The 16,807-nt window shown below is 43.9% G+C and overlaps 1 protein-coding gene across 47 annotated transcripts in view; it reads left to right on the top strand.

The window, feature by feature from the left end:
- The window catches only part of eya4 (EYA transcriptional coactivator and phosphatase 4), a 428,629-nt gene that overhangs the window by 347,291 nt on the left and 64,531 nt on the right, over positions 1-16,807 (top strand). For all 47 annotated transcript variants that reach the window (XM_033020875.1, XM_033020872.1, XM_033020887.1 and 44 more), the window contains one exon: positions 9,960-10,043. In XM_033020875.1, coding sequence (XP_032876766.1) covers positions 9,960-10,043 — 84 coding nt within the window. The remainder of the gene's footprint in view (positions 1-9,959; positions 10,044-16,807) is intronic.

The following is a 16,807-nucleotide window of genomic DNA, read 5'->3' as shown; positions in this document are numbered from 1 at the left end:
TTACACCAAGTTTCGTTCCGATCGGTTGAATGTCGTAAAAGTTAGCGAGGTTTAAAAATCTTAAAAACCGTGCGTGCGCAGATCGATGTCTTCTCCTGCCAGTCAGCGCCGCGCTGATTAGTCTCTTCCCCTGTCACTCCCCGGGACGGTCCGCCCCTTACTGCGCCATCGCAGCTTTACTGGAGCTGAGGAAAGCTGGTGGAGGTTTCCGACCGGACTTTCGGAGGGACCCAAAGTAGCCCAGCCCCAAGTAGCAGCCCCGCCCCAAGCAGCCCCGCCCCAAGCAGCAGCCCCGCCCCAAGCAGTAGCCCAGTCCTAAGCAGCCGCCCCACCCCAAGCAGCAGCCCAGCGTCGGAGACCCGACCTAGCCCAGCCCAGAGTCGTAGACCCACACCAGAATCGGAGACTCAGCCCAGCCCGGAGTCGGTGATGTCGTTGATGTCACCAAACGGAAAGCGGAGACTGATCCTGGCGGAGGAGAATGACCAGCGACCAGTGCCCGCTGTGGGTGCCTATTGCACCGCCAATTCCAGCCCTCACTGGCTCCTCCCCCCCCTCCCCCGTGATACCCCCTTCTCCCCATGGCTCTTCCCCGTCTTTTCTCCGAACTCACTCCCCCCGCCCACACACCCCTCTCCCCCTACAACTCCCCCCGACCACACACCCCTCTCCCCCACACAACCCACCACCCACACACCCCTTCCCCCCACAAGCCCCCCTGCCCACATATCCCCCCCGCCCACACACACACACACACACACACCCACGCCCCCCCCACACACCCCGCTGCCCACACCCCCCCGCTCACACTCCCCCGCCCCCACAACTCCCCTTCCCTCACAACCCCCCTCCCCCACAACTCCCCCTCCCCCACAACTCCCCCTCCCCCACAACCCATTATCCTCCCCCTGCCCCCACACTCCCCCTGCCCCCACAAACCGCCCCCACAACCTCCCCTCTACCCCCATAACCCCCCCCCCCCACCGCTACAACATCGCCGCCCCCACAAACCCCCACACCCCAAAACCCCCGGGTTAGTTGAGTGTAGACCCACCAGGAATGATGTTGGATCCTTTTCTGGACAATTCTAGTGTAAAATACTCTAACATAATACAAATGTTCTTTTGGCCAATTTCACAATATTGTTTGCAAGGTGACTAAATGGGTACAGTGTTTTGCCGGCCTAATGTTCTGAAAATGGTTGAATTCCAATTTCCAGGCAATTATTTTTTTTCACGTAAATAATTTCATGTCCAGAACTAAGTCAACAGCATTAAAGGAGTCCTGGAAGTTTCAGAGCTAGTCTTTGAATCCAACACACTTGGGCCAGGAGCAACAAAGACCTAGTGACAAAATGGATACAGCCGTCCTGTTCAAATCAGTGTTCAAATGAAATTTAAGGAAGGAGAGAACCTGTCCTGGCCAATAATTTATCTTCTCACTTTTTGCACAATATTATGTGCAGAGCAGTACATTTCTTCCTCAGTTCAAACAATATTAGCATTGTGTCAGAGTGAGTGACTGACACAAGTGAGGGGTTGTTGGTAATACAGAACAATATGTGAATGGTGTCACAGGTGAAATATGTCCTTCGTGGTAGGTGTTAATCCACATAGTTTGAATTTACTAATACTGGATTTAATGTTCAGAATATTCAGATTGTGTGGCTTGATTTTTTAAGTGCTGTAGGACATGAGTACCTAAAGGATAGGAAAGAACTGCAGATGCTGGTTTAAATTGAAGATAGACACAAAATGCTGGAGGAACTCAGCAGGACAGGCAGCATCTGTGGAGAGAAGGAATGGGTGATGTTTCGGGTCGAAACTGAGGAAGGGTCTCGGCCCAAAACGTCACCCATTCCTTCTCTCCAGAGATGCTGCCTGTCCCGTTGAGTTACTCCAGCATTTTGTGTCTATCTTGGGTACCTAAAGGAGTTTAGTTTAGTTTATTGTCACGTGTACCGAGGTACAGTGAAAAGCTTTTGTTGCGTGCTATCCACCTGGAACAAATAGTGCAAGAACCAAAAGCCGATTTTTAATGAGCAATGGCATACATCACAAAGTTCATTGTTTGGGCCAAGCACGGATAAATAGTGGTGAAATAAGTGGAAAAAGATGGGGAGACCAACAAATAGAATGGAAAACGACACAAAGTTGTGTTGTAACACAGCAGGTCAAGCAGGTGAACATAGCTAGATAACATTTCGGGACAGAACCCTTCTTTATACTGAAGAAGAAACAGATATCATGGGCGGCACAGTGGCATAGTTGTAGAGTTGCTGCCTTACAGCGCCAGAGATCCGGGTTCGATCCTGACTACGGGTGCTGTCTGTACGGAGTTTGCACGTTCTCCCCGTGGTCTGCGTGGGTTTCCCTGGGAGTTCCGGTTTCCTCCCACACACCAAAGGCGTACAGGTTTGTTGATTAATTGGCTTGGTAAAAAATTGTAAAAATGTCCCTAGTGTGTGTAGGATAGTGTGCGGGGATCACTGGCCGGTGCGGATTTCCACGCTGCATCTCTAAACTAAACGAAACTATTGGGCGTGGTATTGGAGAGAAGTGAAGAGTAATCTATTCTTTTCCGTTTATTTTCAGAATGTAATTTTAAAACTTGTATTTTCCTTTCTAGTTCCTACATTTGCTCAAGTTCGTCCCATCCCATCCCATGCCAGTCCTCCCACCCAGACATTGTGCCCTGTTGAGCCTCTTTCACCCTACAACAAGTTCACCCCCCCCCCCCCCCCCCCCCCCCGGGAGGAGGGAACTCCTTGTTTGTAGGATGAAAATGGAGGCTGGAGCATTTCGTTCCACCACTCACTGAAATTAAGCTCTAGGGTTTGATGGTCATAAGGTCATAAGGAATAGTAGAGTTAGGCAATTCAGCCCATCAAGTCTACTTCGCCATTCAATTATGGATGATCTATCTCTCTCTCCTAACCCCATTCTCCTGCCTTCTCCCTCTAACATCTGACACCTGTACTAATCATGAATCAATCTATCTCTGCTTTAAAAATATCCACTGATATGTAGATGACGGTAAAATGAGCTCGCTTGCCACACATGTTGGTGGTTTATCTTTCTTGGACTTTCCATTTCTCTCTCTATATCATTCCTCTATTGCCATCCATTTTTCTCTCACGATCGCTCCTTAATTGCCAGTTCCTCTTCCTCCTTCTCCTTCCCATACAGACAGCACCCGTGGTGAGGATGGAACCGGGGTCTCTGGCGCTGTGAGGCAGCAACTCTACTGCTGCACCACCATGCCGCCTATAGTTAAAAGTCTGCTATAGTAGTTTGACACAATGTACTCTCACTGCATGAAGCCAATGTAAAAGTAGGAGATGCCGGCAGTGAATGGAAGTTTGACCAAACTCTCAGTGCGCTGTAATCCTCTGCCACAGCACCACCTACAGGCATAATAGCTCTTTCAAAAATATCAACACCAACAGCATTGATTTCCCTTTGACACACTTCCTATCAGAGTTTTAAAAACATGTGCTAAGTAACCATTTTTAAAACTGTGTAAAATGGAAGGGACAATAAATTTTAAATCAATGCACACAAAACAAGCTGATGATTATTTTCAAAAATCATTCTCTGTGAAGAGTTTCTACGTACCAATTTTAAACATAGAACAGTACAGGTACACAAAGTGCTGGAGTAACTCAGCGGGTCAGGCAGCATCTCTGGAGAACATGGATAGGTGATGCTTTGGGTCAGGACCCTTCGGGTCGAAACGTTACTTGTCCATGTAGAGATGCTGCCTGACCCGCTGAGTTACTCCAGCACTGAGTCCCATTGCGTAAACTAGCATCTGCAGTTCCTAATTTCTACATAGAACAGTACAGCACAGGAACAGGCCCTTCAGCCCACGATATCCATGCTTAACATGATGCTAAGATAAACTAATCTCCTTTGCCTGTACGTGATCCATATTCCTGCATATTCGTCTGCCTACAATGTTCTGTTTGATTTATTTTTATGATACTTCCCCCAGATAGGTCAACTAACGGAACTTTATATGATGCACTCAGAAATAAATGAAGTGAGGCACTGAGGTGTTTGGACATATTAAAGTGCTGTATAAATACACTTATCATCATCATCATCACAATCATCATTATCCTGAAGAACCAAGACCCGGTTTGCTTTGAGGCCTGTTTATACTGAGCTCATTATCACTGTAAGCTTAGACTGTCGCCTACTTTCAGAGGAGCTGTTCAATTCAAGGAAGTTGTTCAAAGCGAACAAAGTAACAAGTATATAACACAATGGCAATTTTTCAACATGACCATACAAGAGATGTCATGTATAGGAAACACGATTTAAAAAAATTGCTTTCTGGTACAATTATATATCGTTTCGCTAAACCTCAGTGGTTTATTGTTAGGTGTCAGGGGTTATGGGGAGAAAGCAGGAGAATGGTGTTGAGAGGGAAAGATAGATCGGCCATGATTGAATGGCGGAGTAGACTTGACGGGCCGAATGGCTTAATTCAGCTCCTAGAACTTATGGACTCTGTTTGGCACAGTAATTATATTTATGCATTACATTACTCCATATGTTTCTATTTCACTTCAGTGCAAAGAAAGCAACATGCCAGCACTGAAATTGTGCACATAATTTCATATCTTTGCATTGAAATATATTATCACCGTCTAAGACATGGAACGGATGCAATTCTAACGTGGATTTTATTTTAATACTTTACTTATTAAGACAACTAGATGATTTAATTGGAATTGGATTGGCATGCGTAGCCTGTTGAAAAAAATATGTCCAAGGAACTGACTTTCATTTTGATTTAACTTTATATCCATTCAATCTCACCGACAAACATTGGAGATTTCTCATCATGTCACCTAAGCAAGTACAGTCGTTTTCAAGCAAAGGGTCGCGCTGTGTTGTTCAGGGTCGATCCCCTTCCCCCTCCTTCCCGAAACTTGATCACCTTAGAATGCATGATTTCCCCAGCGACAGTAATAGTGAATTTACAGCCGGTGGGGCAAGCAGTAAATCTGCTACTTCTCCAAGTTTTTTTTTTGTTTCTCCGTCACCATTGACTTGAAAAATAATATTTGTCTCAATATCTGCCAAGTGGACCGACGCAGCAGCCATTTACTTTGAGAACAGTACCTCTTGGGACTGCTAAATATATGTTATTTGCACTTACAATTTTAACTCTCAACCCACAGATAGAACTCTGCCTCAGTCAGGTCACAGATCCGAACATCATTCCATATCTCAGTAACACTAGCAGTTGTCTTTCTGTTTCATGGAACAGGCTCCTTCACAACCCATCTCAAAATTACTCATAAAAGCCACCAGAGGCACAAGACAATGAGTGTCCATTTGTCCGAACTGCTGAATTGTTTCCCAGGACTGCTCACTTGTTATCTAATAGAAGCAAGCAACCATTATGACCAGACCTCAGTGGTAATGGGAGTTTGAGGCAAGAATTACTTGGATATGTGGTGAAAAAGGAAGAGTTACTTTACTTAATTGTATGTTTTTTTAAAAAGAGGGCATCAAGAGGACTTTACTTTAACATCCCATCCATTTGAATTATTCTTGGTGACCATACTTGATACAATAACATCAGCCTTGACAGTGAAGATTCAGGAGCGGCACGGTGGTGCAGCGGTAGAGTTGCTGCCTTACAGCGCCAGAGACCTGGGTTCAATTCTGACTATGGGTGCTGTCTGTACAGAGTTTGTACATGCTCCCTGTGATCGGGTGCTCTGGTTTCTCCCACACTACAAAGACGCACAGGTTTGTAGGTTAATTGGCTTTTGTTAATTGTAAATTTCCCTAGTGTGTAGGATATTGCTAGTGAATAGGATTATCATTGGTCTGCATGGACTCTGTAAGGGGAAATCCTTGCTTCCACGCTGTATTTCTAAAATCTAAAATCTAAAGTGGAGTTTACATGAAGGTAGAGCAGACAACAATCTCTGGGAAAAGCCGTTAAACCAGAGAAATGGAGCGATTTCACAGTGAACTTGTTTTCTTTGATCTTTGTAATTCACGTGGCATGGTCTCCAGAATATAGGAGACAATTCAGTTTTAGGATCCAAAGTTACTCTTCACACGAGTCACAGTGCAACTGTGAAAAAAAGTCAATATTTGATCACAGGCATTTTCCTTTTGTAGTAGATTTGGAACCCACTCACATTTACCATACATCCCAACTGATATTTAAGTTCCTATTTAAGTTCCTCACTGAATTTCAATTGAAATGCTAAAATTTGCAGATGTTACAAAACTGAGATAAGCAGAGAATACTGGAAATAACCAGCAGGCCAGGCAGCAAGTATTGGGAGAGAGAGAGGGAAAGAGAGTGTGGTAATATTGCAAGTTGATGACAATACATCTTGTACTCAGGTTTACAGTTTAGTTTATTGTCACGTGTACCGAGGTACAGTGAAAAGCTTTTGTCTCGTGCCATCCAGTCAGCGGAAAGACAATGCATGGGGTTTGCTAGGTCATTTCAGAGGGCAATTAAGAATCAACCACTTGACTAAAAGGCACGTTTGGTTTTGACTCAGGAAGAGGCCAGACTTTCTTTCCGAAGGAACATTAATGAACCGGATGAGTTTTTATGACAGTCCATTAGTTTCATGGTCACTAATATTGAAACTGACTTTTCATTCCAGATTTATTTAATTACTTGAAATAAAATTCCCCAGCTGCAGTGGTGAGATGTGAACTCTGCCCCAGAATCAATTATCCTTTCAAAGCTCCCAACAGACTTCTTCTGCGCGATCTCCATTAGTCTGGCAGGATAGTCAAAGATGAAGGTGACATCCGATCAGCGTGACCATCGCTGGTTACTTTTAGTTTAGTTTAGTTTAGAGACAGGCCCTTCAGCTCACCGAGTACGCGCCGACCAGCGATCCCCGCACATTAACGCTGCCGTCCACAAACTAGGGACAATTTATATATACACCAAGCCAATTAACCTACAAACATGTACGTCTTTGGAGTGTTGGAGGAAAGCGAAGGTCTCGGAGAAAGCCCACGCGGTCATGGGGAGAATGTACAAACTCCGTACAGACAGCACCCGTAGTCAGGATTGAATCCGGGTCCCCGACGCCGCAAGCGCTGTAAGGCAGTAACTCTACCGCTGTGCCACCGTGCCACTACTTGAAAAGCTTTGTTTCACTGTCAGCTGAAGAAAGGGAAGGACAACAGGACAATCAGAAAAAGTGCAAAAATAATCCAAAGATCCAGCCTGAGAAGAAGTCTCTTAAAATCACTCTAAACATTTGGAGAGAAATTAGTATATAATGTATCAATAAAGGGGATCGTGAGAATAACAGAGAGAGGAAACAAAGTTAGGTAGGAAAGTAAGTTGTGAAAAGGGCGCTGGCAGGTTACAAAGTGGAAAATGTTAAAAATGTGTTTTTGACAATAGAAAGAACTAATTTTGAGAGATTGCAGTAATCTGAGATACAGAAGAATGCGGGTGTCCTAGAAATAAAGATCTTCAGTCAGAGGGTGGTGAATCTGTGGAATTATTTGCCACAGAAGGCTGTGGAGGCCAAGTCAATGGATATTTTTAGGGTAGAGATTGATAGGTTCTTGATTAGTACAGTTGTCAGGGGTTATGGGGAGATGGCAGGAGAATGGGGTTGAGAGGGAAAGATAAATCAGGCATGATTGAATGGTGGACTAGAATGATGGGCTGAATGGCCTAATTCTGCTCCTATGACTTATGAACTTGAAATATGATTTGCAAACCCTCTACCAACAGACACAATGATGCAGTTGGCAGAGCTGCTGCCTCACAGCCACCAGAGACCTGAGTTTGATCCTGGCTTTGCGTGGTGTCTGTGTGGAGTTTGCACGTTCTCCCTGTGGCCGCTTGGGTTCCCTCCAGGTGTTCCAGTTTTCCCCCACTTCCCAAAGACGTGCAAATTTGTACGTTAATTGGCCTCTGCAAACTGCTCCAAGTGTATTGGGAGTGTATATGTGAGTGGGATAATAAAGAACTATCATGAACGGGTGATTGCTGGTCAGCATGGACTCAGTGGACCAAAGAGCCTGTTTCCGTGCTGGATCTCTAAACTAAACTAAACTAATCTAAACTAAAAGGCAAGTATCGGGGTTGTGCAAGTCATTGGGAAAGGTAGCAGAATGATATTGTTTATTGCTGTAGGTATTAAAAATGAAAGTAGGGACCTAACATTTCACTTATGTCAGGCATTGGTGAAACTACATCTGGAGGACTATGTTTAGGAAGGAACTGCAGATGCTGGTTTACGCTGAAGATAAACACAAACTGCTGGAGTAGCTCAGCAGGTCAGACGTAATCTCTGGAGAATGTTGATGTTGCGGGTCAAAACCCTTCTTTAGATTGAGCTCAGTCTGATGAACGCTCTTGACCCCAAATGTCACCTATTCCGTTTCTCCATAGATGCTGCCTGACCCAGCTGAGTTACTACATTTGTGTTCATCTGGAGTACGATGTACCATGCTGGTTCCTTATTTATGGCTGAATGTTAATGCATTGTTAGCAGCTCATTGAAACGTTATTGAACTAGGGCAGGTTGTCTCATGAGCGAATATTGGTCAGTCAAGAGTGGAGTTATAGAAGGGTGAGAGAGGAACTGATTGAAACATTAAAAATCATTAGACATTTTGGCAGGGTGGATTGTGGGTCAATCTAGAACCACGGGTCCCTATTTCAAAATAAGAGGTTACCAATTTAAGACAGAAATTAGGTATTTTGTTTTCCCTCAGAGTAGTGTGAATCTTTGGTTCCCTCTTCCTCTGCAGGCAATGGAAGCAGAGCTTTTGAATATTTCTATGGCAGTGGTAGATAGCCATGTGATAAGCAAAGAGGTGAAAGGTTATCCCAGAGAGCTGTCAGTGAGAAGCTGAGGTTACAATCAGTCAGCCAAGATTCTTTGAAATGGAGGAGCAGGCTCAAGGGGCCAAATATTCTGGCTCCTGCATCTAATTCATATTTTTTTAATAGCGTGGATTTCTGCCTTTTTGACGTGAAGCCCAGTTTCTGGTCATTGTTTTGGAGAGAGAGTAAGCTTGCATTCACATCATATGCTCACCTTGGAAAGCTTTCATAAGTTCATAAGTTGTAGGAGCAGAATTAGGCCATTCAACCCATCAAGTCTACTCAACCATTAGCTGATCTATCTTTCCCACTCAACCCCATTCTCCTGCCTTCTCCACTATAACCCCTGACACGTGTACTAATCAAAAGCTATTCACAAACCATTAATTTCTTTGCGATTAGAAACCAAGCAATATCGAGAAACACAGGGTGAATTTCCTCAAAAATTAATTTTAAAATAGTGCATCGAAACAAAATGTAATCAAGAACTGTGGATCTTTTGTCAATTGGCTTTAAATTCATGTGAGGAAATTATTCTTCATTTATCAGACCCTCTTTGGAATTCTCTGTTTTGTTTTGGCCATTGAAGCTTGGGAAAGATGTGTTGGTTCCAGAGAAAGTACATCAAAGATTTATGACAATTATAGTGGAAAGTGTCAAATTGCGATTGCAGATCACAGATATTTAGATAATATCCCATTGAGATTAGAAGATTTGAAATGTGGAAATGGCTCATAAAGCTAAAGAGCCTATTTCTGTTTATATGTTCAGTTCCAGTATCACTAATAAAATCAAAGTACAGCAATTACTAAAATTATCTTTGGTGATAAATTATGTCCTGCCCACTTCTCTCTTACAGATGCCAACTAAAACAAACTAAATATTTCATATCATTTATGCAAAGCAAACATTTTAAATCTTTAGGTATATATAAATCTGTTCAGTGTTTGATTTTAATAATGCTTTGTTGTGAGAAATATATCGTGTGCTTATAATTCAATTGCAGAATCCATTCGTAAATATTTAAAAATTCAATAAAAATAATATTGTGCAATATTGATGTAAAGTGGGTATTATTTCACTGGTTATCTCTGTATTCACAGCGAGTATTTGTCTGGGATCTCGACGAGACCATCATCATCTTTCATTCTTTGCTCACTGGATCATATGCACAAAAGTATGGTAAGGTAAGAAATTAAGCCAACCCTGCAATTTGCTTTTTTTTTTGTTGAAGAGAAAGGCTTTATCGTACATGAAAATTGTTGCGGTTCTTTCTACGTTTCCCAGTTAGTTGACTTTGTACCAGCCACTCTCCAAGTGATGCTGTATGCTTAGGAAGGAACTGCAGATGCTGGATTACACCGGAGATAGACACAACATGCTGGAGTAACTCAGCGGGACAGGCAGCATCTCAAACGAAGAGATCCGTAGTGAAGAAGGGTATCGACCTGAAATGTCACCCATTCCTTCTCTCTAGAGATGCTGCCTGACCCGCTGAGTTACTCCAGCATTTGTGTCTATCTTCGATGCTGTATGTTTGTTGTGTAACACTGTTCATTTGGCAATGGAGGCTAGTTTGCAGCCAAACTGTCGGACCTTGTTGCTTCCTCCAGGGGACACAGGGTACTTTTCTGAGAGAGTTGTTGGATGTGACTGTAGGCTTTTGGTTAAGTACAAATAAATTATTGGAACAAGGACTCTAAGTGCTGGAGTAACTCAGCTGGTCAGGCAGCATCTCAAGAGAACATGGTGTTTGAAGAAGGGCCCAAACCCAAAACGTCACCTATCCATGTTTTCCAGAGATGCTGCCAGACCGCTTTGAGTTACTCCATTATTTTGCGTTTTCCAGATGATAGGTGATATTGCAGGTCGGGACCCCTTCAAAAAAAAGTGTTTTTGAACAATATCCTTGACACAGTCTGAAGCATAACTACAATATTTCTGTTGTTGAATCATTTGCGAATGTGACTATGACTGAAGATACTTTTCACAAAAGTATTTTCTGATGAGAAGAACAGCTAACTACAACATTTCAGGGAACAGTAATATGGCCCTAACTTGGCAAATCTACACAAAAGGAATAAGAACAGGTTACAGGAAGCATTCTGCACTGCCTAAAATATTGCTTTTCTAATATTTGACCTTCTCATTTTGTTATGTTTATGCTTTCTACAGTAGTAGCTTCAGTATTTCTTCTTTTAATCTTCAAATCACCAACCTCAAAAGAGGTACTGCAAAATGCAAAGATACCATTCCTGAATATCAAAAAGGACAAAATAGCTTAGGTGTTGCTGAAAAGATCACAGGAAAGATATGAATGTATAAATCTTCGAAATCAATTGATCTTGTTGGATAAAACATGTCGTTAAAACTACATGTAACATCAGAGAGACTTGCAGCTCGTTCAACCCATCTAAGGTGCTGTGGAATCATTATTTAAATAGGCAATTAATGTTGTATTGATACATAAAGGTCTCTTGACACACAAGCACTTCCCTGTACTTCTAGCCTGCCGTGAAATCTTCAATCTCTTATCTCTATCTCTAATTAATGTCATGAAACTAAAAATATGGCAGCTATTCCCGGCAACAGCATTATCCTTTAATACGACAGCAACAGGCTATTGATCATCAGTAATGTTTAAGTTGTCCAACTGACTGCCAACTATTTTAAATGGCATTGATTTCCAGGCTGGATCTCCAAACATTCATTTTCATAAGTAATTGCTAAAAGAAAAGATCAAAAAGCAGAATACATTCATCAGCATCCATAAAGGTAGCATAAAATATCAAGTGGACACATTGCTATTTTTGTCATAAATTCCTTGCATAATGTCTTCTTCTTGTGTATGGCGTGCACAGCCCATAGTTGTAGGTCAAGGGTAGGCATCCAGGCCAGAACAACATCAGTTACTGGGTGGATGGCTTTGATGCCCCCAGGAAAATGCCTCAGTAGGCAGTCATTCACGATGTGTGGGATGGTCTGGTCTGGATGTCCGCAGTCGCAAGTAGGGCTGTCTGTCATCCCCCCCCCCCCACTTATGCAGGCGATGGGCTGTTCTTGCAGGGAAAGTGCGGAATCTGTTAAGGGTTAGCCATTGCTTGTGATGGAGGTCAAAACCCAGTGGTTTCATTGTGGAGTCTGTGATGACCTCTCCATTGTTGGTGTTGGCATCTTTCCAGTCTTGGAGTCAAAGTCTTCCAGGGATTTGGACCATAATATTAACCTGTCCTTATTCTCTGTCTAAATCCACATGTCCAGCATTTGCTTTTCAATCTGGTGGACATGTATTTTAACCCTTACCTCCATTTATTTTCATGTTTACCTTTGAGCTGATGATATTGTAACACCAAAGAAGACTCACAGTATTGTGTATTAATTGAGCCAGTCAGAATGAGGTTATTCACATCCATGATTCTCTAAAGAGCTTAGAGTCATAGAGTCATACAGTGTGGAAACAGGCCCTTCGGCCCAACTTGCCCACACCGGCCAACATGTCCCAGCTACACTAGTCCCACTTGCCTGCGCTTGGTCCATATCCCTCCAAACCTGTCCTATCCTCGTATCTGTCTAACTGTTTTTAAAGGTTGGGATAGTCCCAGCCTCAACTACCTCCTCTGGCAGCTTGTTCCACACAACCACCACCCTCTGTGAGAAAAAGTTACCCCTCAGATTCCTATTAAACCTTTTTCCCCTTCACCTTGAACCTATGACCTCTGGTCCACGATTCCCTTACTCTGGGCAAGAGACTGTGCATTTACCCGATATTTTCCTTTCATGATTTTGTTCACTTCTATAAGATCACCACATCCTCCTGCGCTCCAAGGAATAGAGACCTAGAAGGGTTTCGGCCCGAAATGTCGCCTATTTCCTTCGCTCCATAGATGCTGCTGCACCCGCTGAGTTTCCCCAGCAATTTTGTGTACCTTCAGCCTATTCAACTGCTCCCTATAGCTCACACCTAATATCCTGACAAATTCTTCTGTTTCAGTTGTCCTTCTGTGCCCTAAACTGCCACATCTTTAACTCTGCCCTGGCCCCTAGCGTCACTCTGGCTGTTTTTTCATGACAATATAGACCTGGTTTCTGGGGCTATTTCCATCTGCATTAAGGAACCACTAGGGAAGGAACCATAGCGAGGGAAGGAAATATTCCTGGAGGCTGAGAGCTTGTTCCTTCTTTCTGGATATCAACACACATTGTTTTAAAGAAGGACACACAATGCTGGAATAACTCAGTGGGTCAGGTAGCATCGCTGGAGAACAAGGATAGGTGACGTTTCGGTTCAGGAGCCTTCTTCAATCTGCAACTTCTAACTAAAACGTCACCCTTCCAGATTATCCTTGCTGACCAGTGATCCCCATACACTAGCACTATCCTACACACTGTGGACAATTTACAGCTTTTTTTTACAAAGCCAATTCATTTACAAACCTGTACATCTTTGGAATGTGGGAGAAAACTGGAGCACCCGGAAAACACACGTGGTCACAGGGAGAAAGCACAGACCCCGTACAGACAGCACCCGTAGTCAGGATCGAATCCGGGTTTCTGGCGCTATAAGGCAGCAACCGCTATACCACCATGATGCCCCTTATTCTAAAATCTGTGAGTTCAAATGATGAGGTGGACTAATTGAAAAGAAAGCAGTGCAATTTGGAAACTGTTTTTGTACACTCTGCCAACCAAACAATCCTGCAATGGATTTCTGCACGCAACTACATTGAAATAATGTGGAAACAAGGAATAAGGTTCTCCTGGGATGCTGTCTGACCCAATGATTTTCTCCAGCACTTTGTGTCCTTCTTTGTGAACATTGTGCAGTTCCTTGTTTCCACATTATTTTAATGTAGTTACGTGCAGAAATCCATTTCAGGATTATTTGGTTGGCAAAGAGTGTTCAAATATGGTTTCCAAATTGTACTGCTTTCTTTTCAATTAGTCCACCTCATCGTTCAAACTCTCAGATTTTAGAATAAGGGGTGGCGCAGCAGTAGAGTTGCTGCCTTACAGCGCCAAAGAACCGGGTTCGATCCCTACTACGGGTACTGTCTGTACAGAGCTTTAACGTTTACCCCATGACCGTGTGGGTTTTCTCCGGGTGTTCCAGTTTCCTCCCACACTCCAAAGACGTACAAGTTTGTAAGTTAATTGGCTTTAGTTAAAAAAATTGTAAATTGTCCCCAGTGTGTAGAATAGGGTTCGTGTACAGGGATCGTTGGTCGACGTGGACTCGGTGGGCCAAAGGGCCTGTTTCCACCCTGTTTCCATCCTGTATTTCTAAACTAAGCCGAACTAAACTAAACTAAATTGATTAGGCACAAAAACAACATCGTTCTTCCAGTCCACTTGGTTCCGCAATTGAAAACCTATTAGTCGGGATTGTGGTTCCAGATGATCACCCGACTACTAAAGAAAAGAAGTGAGGTTCCTGATTACAGAAACGTTACTGATCGACTGGTGGCACATACCCACCACATGAACTTTGTTATGTGAAGCTTTATGCCGACGAGATTATTTTTTTTTCATTTGCTCTTTGAACTATTAGATAAATGAACGTAATAATGTTTCTGTCCAAGGCATACGGTGAAATTCCTATTTTTAAATCCTGCTTTTGAAGTGGTTTTGTTTGGTCTGGCAGAATCACATTAATATCTACCAAGCCGCAGGGGAAAAAAAGTGGGACCAGTGGGGAACTTTTTTAAAGTTAGGTTTTTGTCAATGGCTGGAGTCATACTGCAGGAAGTGATAAGCGAAAGCAATATCAATCCACTGCTTCTCCTAGTCTGTTGCGGAGGCTTCAGGCACAAATTCTACAGGGCATAGCAATGATGAGTAGCTGAAACTATTTGACTTCTCCGCAGACTGTGAACTAAGACTGTTCTTTTATAGACTTCCCTGTAAACCTGTGTATAGGTCTTGGAAGCAGCATTGATTTATTTCACTTGCATCGTTTTGGCATAAACACATTTGGGGAAATATATTCCCTGCCTGGAGCAAGCGACAATATAAATGTCTTAAATGGGCTGTTTACGTGACATTGCTAAACAGTGATGCTTTATCCCTTCGAGTTTTGTCAAAGGCTTGGCAAAGTGCGGCAGAGGATTGCCAAATTATAAACAGGGGTGGATGTTATTCACTAAAACTTCAACATGTCTCGCAAATGCTTTGGAAAGAGAGAAGTCTCTTTGGGCTTGAAATGCTATTATTGTACGATCGGTCCCAAAGGTGGTGTGGCTTTTGGAACTTCTGCATTGCATCAGATCCTCCTGCAAACTTCATTCGGACGGCAAAATCAAAGTTAGAAACTGGTTTTGTGCCGCAGTGATCATTGGGACACTTTAGATTCTCCAACCGGCTTTGAATCCTTGGCCGTCTTAAGCAGAGTGCTTTGTTGGTAATTGTACAAAAGCAATAGACGGTATTTTTAACCCTACTCCATTCATTGTCAGACTCAGTCCTCATTCACTGTCTCCGCACTGGTCTCTGCTCTGTTCACCATTTCTGCATCGCTCCACACACAGCCTCCCCCATTCACTGCCCTCTCCCCATTCCACTCACTGCACCCTCCCATCATATTCACTACCCCTTCCCTGCGCTTCCCACTGCCCCGTCTCTGTTTCACTCACTGACCCCCCCCCCCCCCTCCAATCACTAACCCCTCCATTCCACTGACTGTACACACCGAACGTCTGAAGAAGGGACCCGACCCAAAACGTAACGCATCCATGTTCTCCAGAGATGCTGCCTGACCTTCTGACCTACTTCAGAAATTTGTGTTCTTCACCATGCCCTTTCTGTTCCAATGACTGCTCCCCTACTGCTCTCCTCTCTTTCCACCTCCCTTTCCCACTCACTACTGTCTTCTTGTTCCAAACATACCCCCCCCCACCCCCTCCCTTCCCCCACTCACCGTTCTCTCCCTGGTCCAACACTATCCTCTCACCTTTCCACTCGTCGCCCTTCCTTGTTCCACACAGCCCTGATGATCGCAACCCTGGGTCCTTGGTCCACGTCACAATCTGGTCCCTGGCCTAGCTTCCATGTTCCTCTCCAGGAAATGATGCCGACATTGAACGGGCTCCGGGTCCCAGCCTCTCACCAGCCGAGGCTCAGTGACCCCGGCACAGCATTAGATGGGCCCCAGGGGATTGGTGAGCCATTGATGGTGTGGTGAGGGGGAGGTAGTGGTGTCATTCCTGTGGTCTGTAGCAGTAGTCTCCATATCACTGAGTAGGACAATCAGGAACCAGAGGACATGGGTTTACGGTGAGGGGGTAAAGATTTTATAGGAACCTGTGGAATAACATTTTCACACAAAGGGTAGTTGGTGTATGGAACAAGTTGCCAGAGGAGGTGGTTGAGGCAGTTACTGTCGCAATGTTTAAGAAACATTTAGACAGGTAATGGTACACTATAGGACAGATTTAGAGGGCCAAATGCAGGCATGTGGGGCTCATGTCAATGGGACATGTTGGCTGGTGTCGGCAAGTTGGGCCGAAGGGCCTGTTTCCACGCTGAATCACTCTATGACTATGACTGTGACACTGTGTTAGATCTGCCCACACATGGCCTGGGGAGATAACGGCAGCTCTCTTCAAGATGTTGATACAGCCCTAGAACTCTTCCTTGCTCCCTCATTGTCTGGGTTAATTTTATGGGTAATCTGCCACCCTGTACCAATATGACTGTTGGCAATATTACAGTCATGGCAGCAAGTGTGGTGGGAGGCTGTTGAGGACGGAAATGGACCTGGTTGGGCTTTAGAGGCAGAAAGGTCAGTCAGACCTGGCCTTTGGGTCTTATGTTGTGCGCTGCATTCCTCAGGGATCTCTCTTTCAATTACTAATCAACACAGAGTTCATTTATAGCCTCTGGGAGATTCAGAGTTTTCTAGGCTAGTAACAAAAGGCCTTGTTATTATTATTCCAACATTTAAATAAACCTCCGC

Source organism: Amblyraja radiata, chromosome 5 (genome assembly GCF_010909765.2).
Source record: "Amblyraja radiata isolate CabotCenter1 chromosome 5, sAmbRad1.1.pri, whole genome shotgun sequence".
In the NCBI taxonomy this organism is placed as follows: domain Eukaryota; kingdom Metazoa; phylum Chordata; class Chondrichthyes; order Rajiformes; family Rajidae; genus Amblyraja; species Amblyraja radiata.
The sequence above is the reverse complement of the archived record's forward strand: the minus strand, read 5'-3'. Positions and strand labels throughout refer to the sequence as shown.